The sequence below is a fragment of the Rhinichthys klamathensis genome, unplaced genomic scaffold (genome assembly GCF_029890125.1).
Source record: "Rhinichthys klamathensis goyatoka isolate OS25496 unplaced genomic scaffold, OSU_Roscu_1.1 h1tg000137l_1, whole genome shotgun sequence".
Taxonomy (NCBI): Eukaryota; Metazoa; Chordata; class Actinopteri; order Cypriniformes; family Leuciscidae; genus Rhinichthys; species Rhinichthys klamathensis.
In genome coordinates, this window is record NW_026606672.1 from 1,408,067 (window position 1) to 1,424,059 (window position 15,993).

General features: G+C 34.9%; 1 protein-coding gene across 1 annotated transcript; it reads left to right on the forward strand.

Annotated features, from left to right (window-relative positions):
* The first annotated feature begins 12,342 nt into the window (after positions 1-12,342).
* On the forward strand, positions 12,343-12,940 carry tcima (transcriptional and immune response regulator a). Its single transcript, XM_056257330.1, has one exon. The coding sequence runs from the start codon at positions 12,449-12,451 to the stop codon at positions 12,749-12,751; it is 303 nt and encodes a 100-aa protein (XP_056113305.1). The 5' UTR covers positions 12,343-12,448; the 3' UTR covers positions 12,752-12,940.
* The last annotated feature ends 3,053 nt before the right edge of the window (positions 12,941-15,993 follow it).

Here is a 15,993-nt window from a genome sequence, read left to right on the forward strand (position 1 = left end):
TACCCCTTGACTACGTTATCAATCAGCTAATAATGTGTTACACACATTACTTATAGTGTAATGTTACACAAACCATGTTTCCGTTCACCATCTCAGAGTCAGACAGCTGCCTTCTAAAAATCAGCATCCTTGGAACATCATAGAATGTCAGTGGAGATAGGCATAGTTCATCATAACATCGTAATATACATCATATACATAATTCACCCGCAAACACGATTTTTCATATCAACAGAAAAATATACCGGGATAACCTGGCTTCTCTTGAGACTCCAAACTGCATTTTTGAGACTGTCTTTGGTAAACTGAAAATACTCAGCAATGGTGTTGACTGGTGAATTTGCGCATGGTTTGTCTTAAAGCATATTTAAAACACCACATATAAAAATAAAAAAACCTTGATTTTGGGCTGGGCTGGGCAGGGGGTCGACAGTATTGGCTATGACTCAACGACAAATGCTATAAGACTCTTCTCTGCTCCTCATGAATCATTAGCCTTTATGTAAAGATTTTTTTGAGGAAAGAAAAAGCTGTGCTTATTCAAAGAAGTTCTTTATTTACCCTTGCAAACAAGCAGAGACGGTCCAATCTGAGTGCAGCACTTTATTCACGATAGAGGAGTTATGAGGTTTGACCAACAGTTTGAGGATCCAATGGAGTTACGAGGTTAAGTCGCAAGTTCTTTTAAATACTTTTTATTGGTTAAATATTTGCAAAACCCACAGACGTAAAGGGTGACCAATAGTAATGATTATGAAAAAAAAGATAAATTGACAAAATATGGAGATACAAGCTTCTGCCTGACAGCAACAATATTATAATTTATAAAGTAATTCTCGTACAGAGTTTTAGCATATACACTACCGTTCAAAAGTTTGGGGTCGGTACGATTTTAAATACTTTTAAAATAATTCTCTTCTGCTAACCATGGCTGCGCTTATTTGATTAAAAATACAACAAAAATCAGTTATAGTATTAAATATTATTCCAGTGTAAATCAGCTGTTTTCTGTGTGAATATATAGTAAAGTGTAATTTATTCCTGTGATCAAAGCTGAATTTTCAGCATCACCAGTGTCAGTGTCTTCAGTGTCAAATGATCCTTCACAAATCAGTATAATATGAGGATTTGATGCTCAAGAAACATTTATTATTATTATCAATGTTGAAACAGTTGTTGGTCTATCAGTTGTACAGTTTTTTTTTTTTTTTTAGGATTCTTTGATGAATAGGAAGTTCAAAAGAACAGCATTTGTTTGAAATAGAATCTTTTGTAACATTATAAATGTCTTTACTGTCACTTTCGATCAAATTAAGTATTGATTTCTTTCCTCCAAAAAATAAAAATAAAATTCTCACTGACCCCAAACTTTTGAACGGTAGTGTAAGTGAAATAATAATAATAACAATAATTATTATAATATAATAACAATAATAATAGCCTATATATTTCTCCTCATTGAAATTGTGCCTTTTTAATGACTGTCCTGGACACGTTTACCTTCTATTTTGTCACACCGACTATTGAAATGATTGTCTGTGGTAATTGACAGTGATGTCACAGATGCTGCAAATGGAGCTTAACCCAGAATATCCCTGTGATTCTAATAGTCATTTGTGAGTAAACAAACAGACAATATTTTAGAACAGTTTGCTCTAGGACATGGTGATAAACATACATTATACTTTATGTTAACATTGTTGTTGTCCTGAAGCAAATATCCACCTAACCGCTTCATGATCCTGAGCAATTATAGACAGCGAGCAGAATGCTCAGTACAGGACAAGCGGCTGGTAGTGTGAGATATTTAAGGAAGTGAGGGGCTTCGTGGAACAGCACACTGAAACCACCTAGGGAGAGAGAGAGATTGAGTTGCCCCTGCCTGACACTGTGACCTTAGCAGGCTATGGCTCACAGTGCCAGCTCAGATCGGCTGGTGCGGACACGGTCATCTATCTGACTTTGAGATATCACACTTAATGAAAAGAGTGGTTGAAAGAACAAGAGAGATAGGGAAACAGAAACAGAGGTTAATGTACTGTGAGATAGGGAATGGGTGGTGCCTCAGCCGGTTCTGGCTAGTTTCGTGCGTAATGCTGCCTGGGTGCCTGTGTGGGAGAAGTGCTGATGACTCATGTAATCCTCATGCTCGGGCCTGTCCCTGGATGCTGAGCGTGTGTGTGGAAGTGTGAGGAAACACAAGCTGTTGCTCTTGGTACTGTGCCAGTGGCCACTCTAGTGTGTTCTACCCTTGTTGACCAATTATACACCCTCTCTAGTAGTTATGCAAACTCTGGGAAAAGAGGATTAATCAGTTATTATTATTTTGTTGTCTAAAAATCATTATGGATTATTTCAGAAACATTTGAAGCGTTCTCCAACAGATCCAATAATATGGTTTTCCCTCTCATATTATTAACTCTGAAGTCACCATGAAATCAAAATTGATGCATGATGCATCTTCTTCTTTGTCCTAGCGTGTGTCCCATATTTGCACAGGGTCCGCTTTTTCGTATGCCCGATCCAGGGCATCATCAGGGACGATATTGACTGCGCGCAATTTTGATTTCATGGTGACTTCAGAGTCAATATGAGAGAGAGAGAGAGAGAGTCATATATTATGCATGATGCATGTTCCTGGTTTTATTGTCATGTAATTCATAAGTGCATGTTATTTGAAAATATCTGCACTCTCAGAAAAAAAAAGGTAGGCTACAAAAGCTGTCACTGGGGCGGAACCTTTTCAAAAGGTACACTTTTATACCTAAAGTGTACATACCAGTACCTAAAAGGAACAAAAGTGTACCTTTTTAAAAGGTACCGCCCCAGTGACAGCTTTTGTACCCTTTTTTCCTGAGAGTGTGCAGTCAAAATGTAATAACTCGCTCTTCCTCTGAAACAGAAGCATCTATATAATAATTAACCTTTTATGATCCAATCAATTCCCAATAGCTAAAAATCAAAGTAATGAGATATTTTTATTTATGACATAAAGAAAGTCAAAATTATGAGAGAACAATAATTATGACATAAGTCAAAATTATGAAATGACAAACAATTTTGTCTTTTTATCTTATTATTTTGACATTTTTAAATAATAATTCTGACTTTTTATCTCATCATTTTGACCTTTTATCTCACAATTATGATTTAACAAAGCATGATTTTAATGTGTCGAAATGGGATTTCATTCGTTTCTCTTAGAAATCAGCTGTTTGCTGATTTGCGGGGCACTTTTTATTTATTTTAACCATTAAGTTTAATAAAACCAACAACAAATATCAAATTCTGAAAAGAGATTGGTTTATAAATGGCCAATCCTATAGGATTTTTGTTAATAGGCATCCTTCTTTGAGGTTTAGGCATTTTGAGGGAATGTGAAGCACTTTAAAAAGATATTGTTCATGTGTGAGTAATATTACCTCCAGTGGCTTTTCTCTCTTAATATGGTCAGAATCCTTCCGGTTACATAGTCGTTTTTGGCCAAGCAAAGACAACAGGGGTTTGTGAATGGTATTTGGGCCAAGATTTAGCAGCACTGGCGGACTACCAATAGTTCCTTTGCTGTTAGATGCCTGTTTAATAGCTTTTTCTTAAGAAGTTGCCCTTCCGTGCTGATCATGGCTTTGCTGTTTATGATGGATTAGGTCGAGACATGAGTGTTTGTTTAAAAAACTGTTCGATGCCAGCTCTCTGTCTTTTATTGTGGATCCATGAAGCACAATGCCAAAACTGGGATTGCAAAACACAGCACTTGAGTCCCGGAATCAGGCTGTCATAAAAGACGATTACCGTTAACCTTACATCTTCCTGTAAACGGCCTCCAGCAGGCATTATTAAAAGGTGCCATAATTTGTAAGTCTGTGAACTAACAAATGCCGAGTTATTAGATTAAGCTGCATAGTTGTGGTTTTGGAGTGGTTGTGAAGGTCAGTAAGTTCAGTTCCAATTTCCATATATGACCTGAAATCTGACTTTTAAAAAACACTTAAGATTTTTGATAACTATCTAATAAGTTTAGAATTGTTTCAATGTCACCGTTGATGAAAGTGTTTGGTAAAAAAATACAAAAAACACTGACTTGCTGACTACTTGGACAGTATGTTCAAATGCTAAATCTCTACACACAGATGCAAATGATACTATTAAAAACAAGTCCTTTAATTAAACTGGAGTCTCCTGCCACAGACATTCCCCTGTGGCCAGATTTGCCCCGATGTCATTACACAACCACTATTATAGCAACAGTGCTAATGTTTCTGAGAATTGTGTCAAAGGTTTGTGTTTCATTTTATATATTTGAGTTTACTCAGTTCACAAAATATGACAACACAGTTTTGCAAATAAACCATGAAACATGCATTTTAACATAGGCTAAACAGATCAAAACCATTAAAATGCATGCATATTCAGTTACACTATCATTGTTCATTTTTCCACTCGTTTGGCTAAACCAAACAAGTTAATATGTCAGTTTAAACTTAAAGTCTGCACTGAATGGCTGATGTGTCATGTCTGAGTTATTGTATTGAATTGGGTCGACTGAAATTAATTATGCACTATAAAATATAAAGGCTACAGTGGGTCTCTTTGTTTAAGAAGTGTCTTAATGCATTTTCTTGTTTCAGACTTTTCTCATAGGCAAAAATAAAACGATGATGACTGCATTACAACATTTGATCAATAATTCATGGTCAGAGTTTAAAAGTTAAATGAAGTTAGGTCTGCTGCAACACATCAAGTCATCTTCTCCAGGGACAAATGTTGTCATATCCGACAAGCTGAAGACTCAGGCCCCACAGTGCTGAGTTAAGCAAAGCATGCAGGAAGGGACGAAAACAAAGCACAACATTCTTTACTTCATACAGCACACTGAGGTAAATGCTATTTTTTTTAAAACATCTTCACAGCTGCTTCCTTTGATTTTTGCCATTCAATAATCCTTACATTCTGTTACATTGTGTCACTTTTTGTTTTGTTGCATGACATCATTCTCTACAGAGATGAAAGCTGAAAGCTTATAAAATATTAAATAATGAAGTGATGATTCTATACACACAATAAATCTGTGCAGTTTAGCCACAATGAATGTTAATATCTGTTAACATGGCAATCCTGATCTCCATTTTGAACATTTATTGTGTTTGACTGCAAATCGGATAACGTCAGTGCATGCAAACAGCACAGTAAATGAAATGCCTTCATGTGTAAAACTACTTCATTTTCATTTACTTTATTGCTCTTAGTGCTTACTTCTCCTCTGCTTTGAAGTTTTATGGGCTTGAAAATGGACAGCAAATAACAGACACCATTTTAAATTTCTTATGTAAAAACCACATACTCTATCAAAATATTAAATACATTTAAAAAAAATTACTGACACAGTAATGTCTGTGTCAGTATGGGTTCTCAGTGTTAAGTGGGTTTACTCTTTTAAATCAGCTATGGCTCCAGGAGTGTGCAGGGGAGGGAACTCTTTATCCTTCAGACAGACCAGCTGACGCGACTTTTGACCTGAGATAAATTTACTCTTCCCATTGTTAGGATTGATAAAGTACACTCAGCTTGTGTTAAAGAGGGCAGGACCAGGCTCTCAATCCAATGCTTCCTTTTCCCTGTCAAAAGGTCATATTGTGCTCTATATGCAAGACTCCGGAGAACTCTCTGCTTATTTTTATGACATGTTCCTGGCGTCTCCTTCTCCACATTTCCCAACCTCCTTGACTCCAGTCATAACTGTGCCAGCCTGAGAAAGACAAGTATCCTGTTTCGCGCCAGACTCACAATGAATGCCAAGTAACAGGCATTCCACAAGATTATTGCAACAATGGCACATTTTTGCGGGGTCTCTGGTGGCCAAATAATATGTCACTACAGAACTTGGTATTTTGGAAATCCCTTTGTCTGACTTGCTTGTTTTCCACCAAGACTGCAATGAAGGTTCAACGGCAAACCAGAAAGAGAGTAAACAGAGTCCATGATAATGTGTGTGTTAAGTTTTGTTTTACTCAGAGAATGCTAAAATGAGGTCCTAGTTATGTTATCTAAAAAATCCTCAGCGATTTAGCAATTATCATTCCTTTCCAGCTATGAAAAGTAAAAATCCTCAGCGATTTAGCAATTATCATTCCTTTGAAAAGTTGAAAATGTTGAAAACGGATATTTATAGTTATCGTTTTTACTGGAAAGCCTTTAATTTTTTTTTTAATTCCCAAACTTATCTTAGTTTTACATCTATATCTATCTATAAATTACAGGAACGTCTGTCTGTCTGTGTGTCCGTGTGTCCGTGTGTCTGTCTGTCTGTCTGTCTGTCCGTCTGTCCGTCTGTCTGTCTGTCTGTCCGTCTGTCTGTCTGTCTGTCTGTCTGTCTGTCTGTCTGTCTGTCCGTCTGTCTGTCCGTCTGTCTGTTAATCAAATATCTGACCCGTTAGTCCGATGGATTTCAAATTTGACAGGTGTCTAGCTACAGGCACGAGTATGTGCAGTGCCGAGTTTGACATTGTTTGGATTAGAAATGCAAAAGATATTGTTAAATATATCGGTTAAAGAAAAACACATTGAAGTTGTGGTTTAAAACTAAACATTCTGACATTAGAGAGGGTTGTGGTTTTAAAATTGTGGTTTAAATATAAACATTCTGTCAGCTAAACATTAAGTCAGCTACACTGTTTACTTCTGAAGTAAAAAAAAGTAGCGATTCTTTTCGAGAAATGTAGAGATTCTTTTCCAGGTTGTTATTATACATTTATTACAATGTAATTATACGTTTATTACAATGTAATTATACATTGTTTACAGTGTTATACATTTATTACAATGTAAGCATACGTTTATTACAATGTAATTATACATTTATTATAGTGTTATTATACATTTATTACAATGTAATTATACGTTTATTACAATGTAATTATACATTTATTACAGTGTTATTATACATTTATTATAATGTAATTATACATTTACAATGTAATTATACATTAGTGTTATTTTACGTCATTTATTACAGTGTTATTATACATTTGTTAAATTACTATTATTATACATTTGTTACATTATTATTTTGTTACATTATTCTTTTTGAAAATGGTAGCGATTCTTTAAAAAAGTAGCGATTCTTTTTGGAAAAAGTATTGTAAAAAAAAATTAATTATACATTTGTTAGTCTTATACTTTTTTTACAATGTAATTATACATTTATTACAGTTATTATACATTTATTACAATGTAATTATACATTTATTACAATGTAATTATACGTTTAAAAAGTAGTGATTCTTTTTGAGAAAAAAAGTAGCGATTCTTTTTGGAAAAAGTAGCGATTCTTTTTGAAAAAGTAGTGATTCTTTTTGGAAAAAGTAGCGATTCTTTTTGAAAAAAGTAGTGTAAAAATGTAATTATACATTTCTCACAATATAAGTATACGTTTTTACAATGTAATTATACATTTATTAGTGTTATTATACATTTATTACAATGTAATTTACGTTTATTACAATGTAATTATACTTTACAGTGTTATTATACGTTTATTACAATGTAATTATACATTTATTACAGTGTTATTATACATTTGTTACATTATTATTATTATACATTTGTTACATTATTATTTTGTCACATTATTCTTTTTGAAAAAGTAGCGATTCTTTTTTGAAAAAGTAGCGATTCTTTTTGAAAAAGTAGCGATTCTTTTTTGAAAAAGTAGCGATTCTTTTTGGAAAAAGTAGCGATTCTTTTTGAAAAAGTAGCGATTCTTTTTGGAAAAAGTAGCAATTCTTTTTGGAAAAAGTAGGGATTCTTTTTGAAAAAGTAGGGATTCTTTTTGAAAAAAGTAGTGATTCTTTTTAAAAAAAGTAGCGATTCTTTTTGGAAAAAGGAGCGATTCTTTTTGAAAAAGTAGTGATTCTTTTTGGAAAAAGTAGCGATTCTTTTTGAAAAAGTAGTGTAAAAAATGTAATTATACATTTGTTACAGTCTTATTATACATTTATTACACTGTAATTATACATTTAATACAACATATGTATACGTTTATTACAATGTAATTATACGTTTATTACAAAGTAACTATACATAGTTTAAAAACTGTATAGAACTATGAAAAACTATGTATAGAACTATGAAAAAGTAGCGATTCTTTAAAAAAGTAGCGATTCTTTTTTGAAAAAGTAGCGATTCTTTTTGAAAAAGTAGCGATTCTTTTTTGAAAAAGCAGCGATTCTTTCTGGAAAAAGTAGCGATTCTTTTTGAAAATAGTAGTGTAAAAAATGTAATTATACATTTGTTACAGTCTTATTATACATTCATTACAATGTATTTATACGTTTATTACAATGTCATTATACATTTTTTACAGTGTTATTATACATTTATTACAATGTAATTATACGTTTATTACAATGTAATTATACATTACAGTGTTATTATACGTTCATTACAATGTCATTATACGTTTTTTACAATGTAATTATACATTACAGTGTTATTATACGTTTATTACAATGTAATTATACATTTATTACAGTGTTATTATACATTTGTTACATTATTATTATAATACATTTGTTACATTATTATTTTGTTACATTATTCTTTTTGAAAAAAGAAGCGATTTTTTTGGAAAAAGTAACGATTGTTTTTGAAAAAGTAGCGATTCTTTTTGAAAAAAGTAGTGTAAAAAATGTAAATATACATTTGTTACAGACTTATTATACATTTATTACAATGTAATTATACATTTAATACAACGTATTTATACGTTTATTACAATGTAATGATACGTTTATTACAAAGTAACTATATATAGTTTAAAAACTGTATAGAACTATGAAAAACTATGTATAGAACTATGAAAAAGGAGCCATTCTTTTTTGAAAAAGGAGCGATTCTTTTTTGAAAAAGTAGCGATTAACTTCGAAAAAGTAATGATTCTTTTTTTGAAAAAGTAGCGATTCACTTTCGAAAAAGTAGCGATTCACTTTCGAAAAAGCAGCGATTCTTTTTTGAAAAAGTAGCTATTCTTTGTTGAAAAGGTATCGATTCACTTTTGAAAAAGTAGCGAATCATTTTTGAAAAAGTATCGATTCACTTTTGAAAAAGTATCGCTTCATTCTTGAAAAAGTAGCGATTCATTTTTGAAAAAGTATCGATTCACTTTTGAAAAAGTAGCGATTCTTTTTGAAAATGTATCTATCCTTTTTTGAAAAAGTAGGGATTCTTTTTAATAAGTATTGATTCTTTTTTGAAAAAGTAGCGATTTACTACTTTCGAAAAAGTAGCGATTCATTTTTTTAAATGTCTCAATTCATTTTTGAAGAAGTAGCTATTTAACTAAATCTTTAAGTCAGCTACACTGTTTAATTCTGAATATTATATTTTATTCTGGTGCGCTTAACGTTATCGTTTTCTCAGAGTTTAGGCTCCTGTGTAATAGTAGCCTAGGCTATTAAGCAACTCAAACATACCAAACCAACAATTACTAAAAACACACAAAAACTGATTTTGCACGGGCATTGCACCAGTATATTATCTATAAATTACAGGAACGTCTGTCTGTCTGTGTGTCTGTCTGTCTGTCTGTTAATCAAATATCTCTCGAACCGTTAGTCCGATGGATTTCAAACTTGACAGGTGTCTTGCCCGAGTTTGACGTTGTTTGGATTAGAAATGCAAAAGATATCGTTAAATATATCAGTAAAAGGAGCACACATTGAAGTTGTGGTTTAAAAATAAACATTCTGACATTAGAGAGGTTTAAAAATTGTGGTTTAAAAATAAACATTCTGTCAGCTAAAGATTAAGTCAGCTACACTGTTTATTTCTGAATATTGTAGTTATTCAGAAATAGTTAGTTGTCAGTAGTTAGTTAGTTATATAGGTTTAATTTTCCATATATATTGTATGTCATTATGTCAGTATCAGTATTTGCTTTCAGCTATGCACAAATAAAAATGTCACTGAACTTTTGCTGTGTAATTGTAACAAGGAGCACTCAAACACACCAAACCAACAATTACTAAAAACACACACAAAAACTGATTTTGCACATACATACTGTCAAATCGATTAATCGTGATAAAAAAGTATACAGTACACACACACGCATAATATACAGTATATATAAATATAATATAGCCTATACACAGACACGCATACATCTATCTATAAATTACAGAAACGTCTATCTGTGTGTCTGTTATTCGCATATTCACAAAAGAAGCACACATTGAAGATATTTAGATGATGTTTAGAAGGTTGTGGTTTAAAAATAAACATTCTGACATTAGAGGGTTGTGATTTAAAAATATCTGAATATTATATTTCATTCTGGTGCACTTAACATTATCGCTACTGTGTAATAGTAGCCTATATGCTATTCACCAACTAAACATAAAAGACGCTAACTGCCTTTCATTGTCTCTATAATTGTAATCTGCACAATGACAACAAAGTTGACCCTTTGTTGTCATTGTGTGTGAGAGGTGGCCTGCACACTGCACACTGAGTGGCCACTCCCCCTCCACACTGCACACTGAGTGGCCACTCCCCCTCTCACACTGCACACTGAGTGGCCACTCCCCAAAATAAACATTCTGACATTAAAGGGTTGTGGTTTAAAAATATCGGAATATTATATTTTATTCACGGCTATATTTTGTAGTAGCCTATTCACAAATTGTTTGCTCAAACATAGGGTTTTCTCAGAGTTCACTGTGTGCTCCCTGAATCATCGCGCTTATTCATTTGTGGATGTTAACTGAATCTGTAAGTCGGCTACACTGTTTACTTCTGAATATTATATTTTATTCTAGTGCGCTTAACGTTATAGTTTTCTCAGAGTTTAGGCTCCTGTGTAATAGTAGCCTAGGCTATTCAGCAACATACAAACCAACAATTACTAATAACAGATTTTGCACGGGCATTGCACTAGTAGTAAAAAAGACACAAAGATGAGTTTTACTGGATAGATGGCTATGCTATGGACAATGTCATAATATTAATGTAATAATAATGACATCAGTCTTTTAAACAATCATGTGAATATTACCTAATCCATGGCATAGTTATAAAATAATTTGTTATACAGGTTAATATATTTAATGACACCTAATTAGAACACCATTGTGATGACACTATAATTATTCAGAATTCTAAGACAAGAGTCAAGTGAGTTTTTGTCACGACAATACAGCACAGTAATTTAAAGTGTTTGTAACAAGAACACTATGTATCAACTGTCCATTTAACAACACACTGACACTGTAAACAGTATTTTCAAATTTACAATATCCATCTCCATTTGCATTCAAGTAAACACAAAATACAATGCAACCAAATGTGAACCCATGTTTTGTTCTCTAGTAAATATAGGCCTAGTATATTTATTTAATATGAACACTATACTATTCCATTCTATTCATATAAAAAAACTTGCTATGTGTACTGTAACTGGGACTAGTCACACTGGCATATTTTTGCCCTTTTGTTGGTTTGATTGCTTCTATTGTTCTCATTTGTAAGTCACTTTGGATAAAAGCGTCTGCTAAATGATTAAATGTAAATGTACATTTTTAGTAAAGGATAATTATACTTGGGTAATTGCTCTAGTTCAAAAGTTTGGGGTCTGATTTTTTTCTTCATTTCATTCTTTGGTGGTAGGCCTAGTGTTTTTTTATGTTTGTTTTGTTTTTGTTAGTTTGTTTCAGGGGTTGAGGTTAAGTCATCCTGCATCGGGCACAATAATCACCACCACACCAGATTTTAGGGTTCCCATCCAAAATCCCAGTTTAAACCCTACAAAATGTGCTTCCTGTGGTAAAATCTAAATTCACTGATTTTATAGTCTATATTATTTTATAGGGGCCTGGTTTCACAGACAGGGCTTAGATTAAGCCAGATTAAGCTTTAGTTCAATTAGGACATTTGAGTAGCTTTTATAAACGTGCCCTAGAAAAAAAAAAACATTACTGGTGTGCATCTTGAGACAAAACGGCACTGATACATTTTGAGATTTGTCAGTCAGTGCAAGTGCTCAAACATGCATTTTAGTCTGGGACCAAGTTTAAGCCTTAATTGTCTGTGAGACCACCGTGGGAATATACCTTAAGGGTCAGGTCAGGTAGAAAAAACTCTTTAGGTTGCAATTACACAACTCTATGAGATAAATCTTGCGCACTTATGTCGTCAGCAGCATTCTCATCCATAATTACTAGCATTTCCAAAGCTAGTGGCATGTTGGCGAAATAGCAGTTGAAGGCGTTTCTCCAGGGAGGCAGCGCGGATGAGGTCATCTCCGTAAGCGGGACATGAGCGGTCTCTCTATAAAGAGCAAGCCGTCACTATAAACTCCTCACTCTTCTCAGTCACAGTCACAGCCATCAAAGCTGCTCAGCTCGGTCGAGTTGGCGACTCCAGCGCTGCTAAACAACACAAAAGCCGCAAGATGTCGACCGACATGTACTCAGAATCTCGCCGGGTCTGCCCTTCGATCCACGGCAACAAGTTTGACACAGCGAGCCGCAAGCGGGCAGTGGCGAACATCTTCGAGAACGTCAACCAGGACGCGCTCATGAGACTCTTCCAGAAAACGGGAGACATGAAAGCCGAGGAGAGAGTGAGAAGCATCTTCTCCTTCGCGCAAGACCCCGAAGAGACGGCCAGAGCTCTGATGGCCCTCAAGCAGAGGAAGAAGGACAAGTTCCTCCGGATCGCGGGGATGCTGCGACACTTTCTGAAGCTGCGTTGAACGTCTTCACGCGATGACTCGCGGCTGCAGGGTCGTTCATTTCAGACCGCCGGTGTCGTTTACAACCTGGCGATGACGGACACGTCCAGAGTGGACGAGAAAGGACCACACGGACATGAAGGAAAGCCTCGTCAATGACACGAGCCCATTGAGAACAGACATGAAGGACGGGACGCACAGTATCTGGAGCTGTGGTGTGAAGGAGTCCCAGTGTGAAGGAGTCCCCTCGTGCATCATGCTATGAAGACGCGCGAAAATGTTTCTCGTGAACTATGCATTTTAAAAATTGACTTTTTCACTACTACTGCACCTTATAGGTGTATTTGTTGGAGCACAAGAACTGTGATTAGAGACAGAAGTTATATTGCCTGAAAACTGCCTATAAATATTTTGCCTTATCTCTATGCCACTTTGATATTGTGATACGTGTTTTAACACTCAATGGCCACTTATTTATTTGTTGCAATGTTATAATAACACCTGTTAATGCATTTTTCACAATATTATTTTTAATTTTTTGTATAATAAATTATTAACTAAACAGTGACTCTTCTCTTTCTTGACTTTACATTTGGTTTTAAAACGACTGACATGGTCATTTTATTAAAAAATGCCTGGGATGGAGTTAGATGATTTACAGTCAGGTCTCTGTGCTGCTTAATTGTACTACATTGTTTTAGGCACTTTCTATTTGAAAATTAGGGGTCCTCCTGGAGTTGTTCCCAACTTTACCTTTAATAGATATGGTCTTGTTTGTAGTTAAGGTCCCATATCTACTCTACAAAATAAAGTTTGACACATTGATGTGTGAAATCTGAAAACTGACATGGCTGCAAAGCGTAACCCACGAACCCACAATTTCAGTAGTATAGTACAAAAGATAATATCAACAATATAACTTTTATTAGATCTCAGCCAGGAGTATTACACTTCTTTTTACTTTCACTTTTTGTGAAATAAGGCTGAAATAAGGACGGACTGTCACACCTGTCACTCATCACTTGGTCTGGTTCATTTTCATGCAGGCTCGTCTCTTTGCTTTGCAGCTTACCAGACCAGCGTGAACCAGTTTCTGGTTGATTCAGCCGTTTGTTAAAGGTGTATTGCATTACCGTGGTGTGTAGATAAGAAGCTTTAACAGGGGCTCATCTCTTTAGATCTTTCTCTGTCATTCTTTTTGATACACTGTGAAAAAGTAGCTGCCTTAAATTTTTAAGTACAATCAACTTGGATGTTTAAGTCTATTAAACTTAAATTACATTAAACTGACTTTTAAAAAATGAAATGAATATCGTATAACTTATAAGAAAAGTTGAAAATTGCTTAACTTATTTTGGTGAGTTAAAGCAATGGGAAAACATATGTTGTCATAACTTATTGATCATTTAATTTTTTATAGTGTAGCGATAAGTAGTTTAGCACATGCTTTGTCAGACTTTTGGCATGGTTTAGGATTAGGGCTGCAAGAGGGGAAGATCAGTGGATGCCTGTTAATCTTAATGCTCTGATCAGTCGCCGTATACTGGCTCAAACCAGTTCTGGCTGGGAATGCGTCATCTGACATCTGACTACCTTGCGGTCGTGTAAGGTCTAGACGACAGAGAGCTCAACCCCCTACCTTTGCATCATCGCTGCCAAGAGGGAGTTTCCTATGTAAACATTCACCTGGCAAAGGTGAATGTGGTGGAGACACACACACACACACACACACACACACACACACACACACACACACACACACACACACACACATACTGGTACGGGTGGTTTATAAAGACTTTTCCCCCTAAAAAGTTCCATCCTGGTTTATGGGGACCCACCTTTCCCTTTGTCATAGAGATTAATAATAAATATTAAACTGCTCCTTATGGCATGGGGTAAAAATCTGACTGCTCAGAATTTAATTCTAATGAAACAGTCTGGTAATATGAAGACCTGACAAACTAAAGCACTGTAAGGACAGGGCAGGAGTGGGCGTTTCCTGATTGAATTATGATTTATGAGGACTACCCTGGTTTATCTGGACATCACTTACATACATACACACACACACCTGACCCTTACTTATGAGGACTAACCTGGTATCACCTGGACTAACTTTACCCATGAGAGTGCCACATCACTTAAGTTTGTTTCAATACGAGCATATAGAAAAACAAAACAAGAAATGATCAGCAATTGTTCAACCTGGCTTAAACTTTAAGAGAGATTTCAGAAAACTAACCTGAGTTTGTAATGTGAGATTTAGCAGGTGTGAAGTGAGTGAAGAGCAAAAAGAGAAGAGTGAAAGTGAAATACGGAAATATTTTAGCTTTAAAAATTAAGAAATTAAAAAACCAAAAGGAGAGTTTACTATTTAACCATCACTGACAAATGCATTCACCCACAAGTATTTTTCATAATTGAACCTTGAATGTCAGTCTTAATTTATTCATTAGATTTTAAGAAGTTTTGTCTAAAGATAGTTTTGAATAAAGCTAAATATTTCCAGTTGATTGGGTTTGGGTTTTGTTAATGTGAAAAGAGAAGATTGTTCAAGACTTGGTATTAGTATCTAAATGAACATTGCTGACCATTTGGGTTTAACTGGACATCAGTAACCATATGAATCATGCATACACACACACAACCCTAACTAACCCTTGATTATGGGGACATTTTGGGTTTAACTGGACCTCACTCACACACACACACACAACCCTAACTAACCCTTGATTATGAGGACATTTTGGGTTTAACTGGACCTCTCACACACACACACACACACAAACACCTGACTAACCCTTGATTATGAGGACATTTTGGGTTTAACTGGACCTCACTCACACACACACTCTCAAACACACACAAACACCTGACTAACCCTTGATTATGAGGACATTTTGGGTTTAACTGGACCTCTCACACACACACACAAACACCTGACTAACCCTTGATTATGAGGACATTTTGGGTTTAACTGGACCTCTCTCACACACACACACACACACACAAACACCTGACTAACCCTTGATTATGAGGACATTTTGGGTTTAACTGGACCTCACTCACACACACTCTCAAACACACACAAACACCTGACTAACCCTTGATTATGAGGACATTTTGGGTTTAACTGGACCTCACACACACACACACCTAACTAACCCTTGATTATGAGGACATTTTGGGGTTAACTGGACCTCACTCACACACACTCAAACACACACAAACACCTGACTAACCCTTGATTATGAGGACAT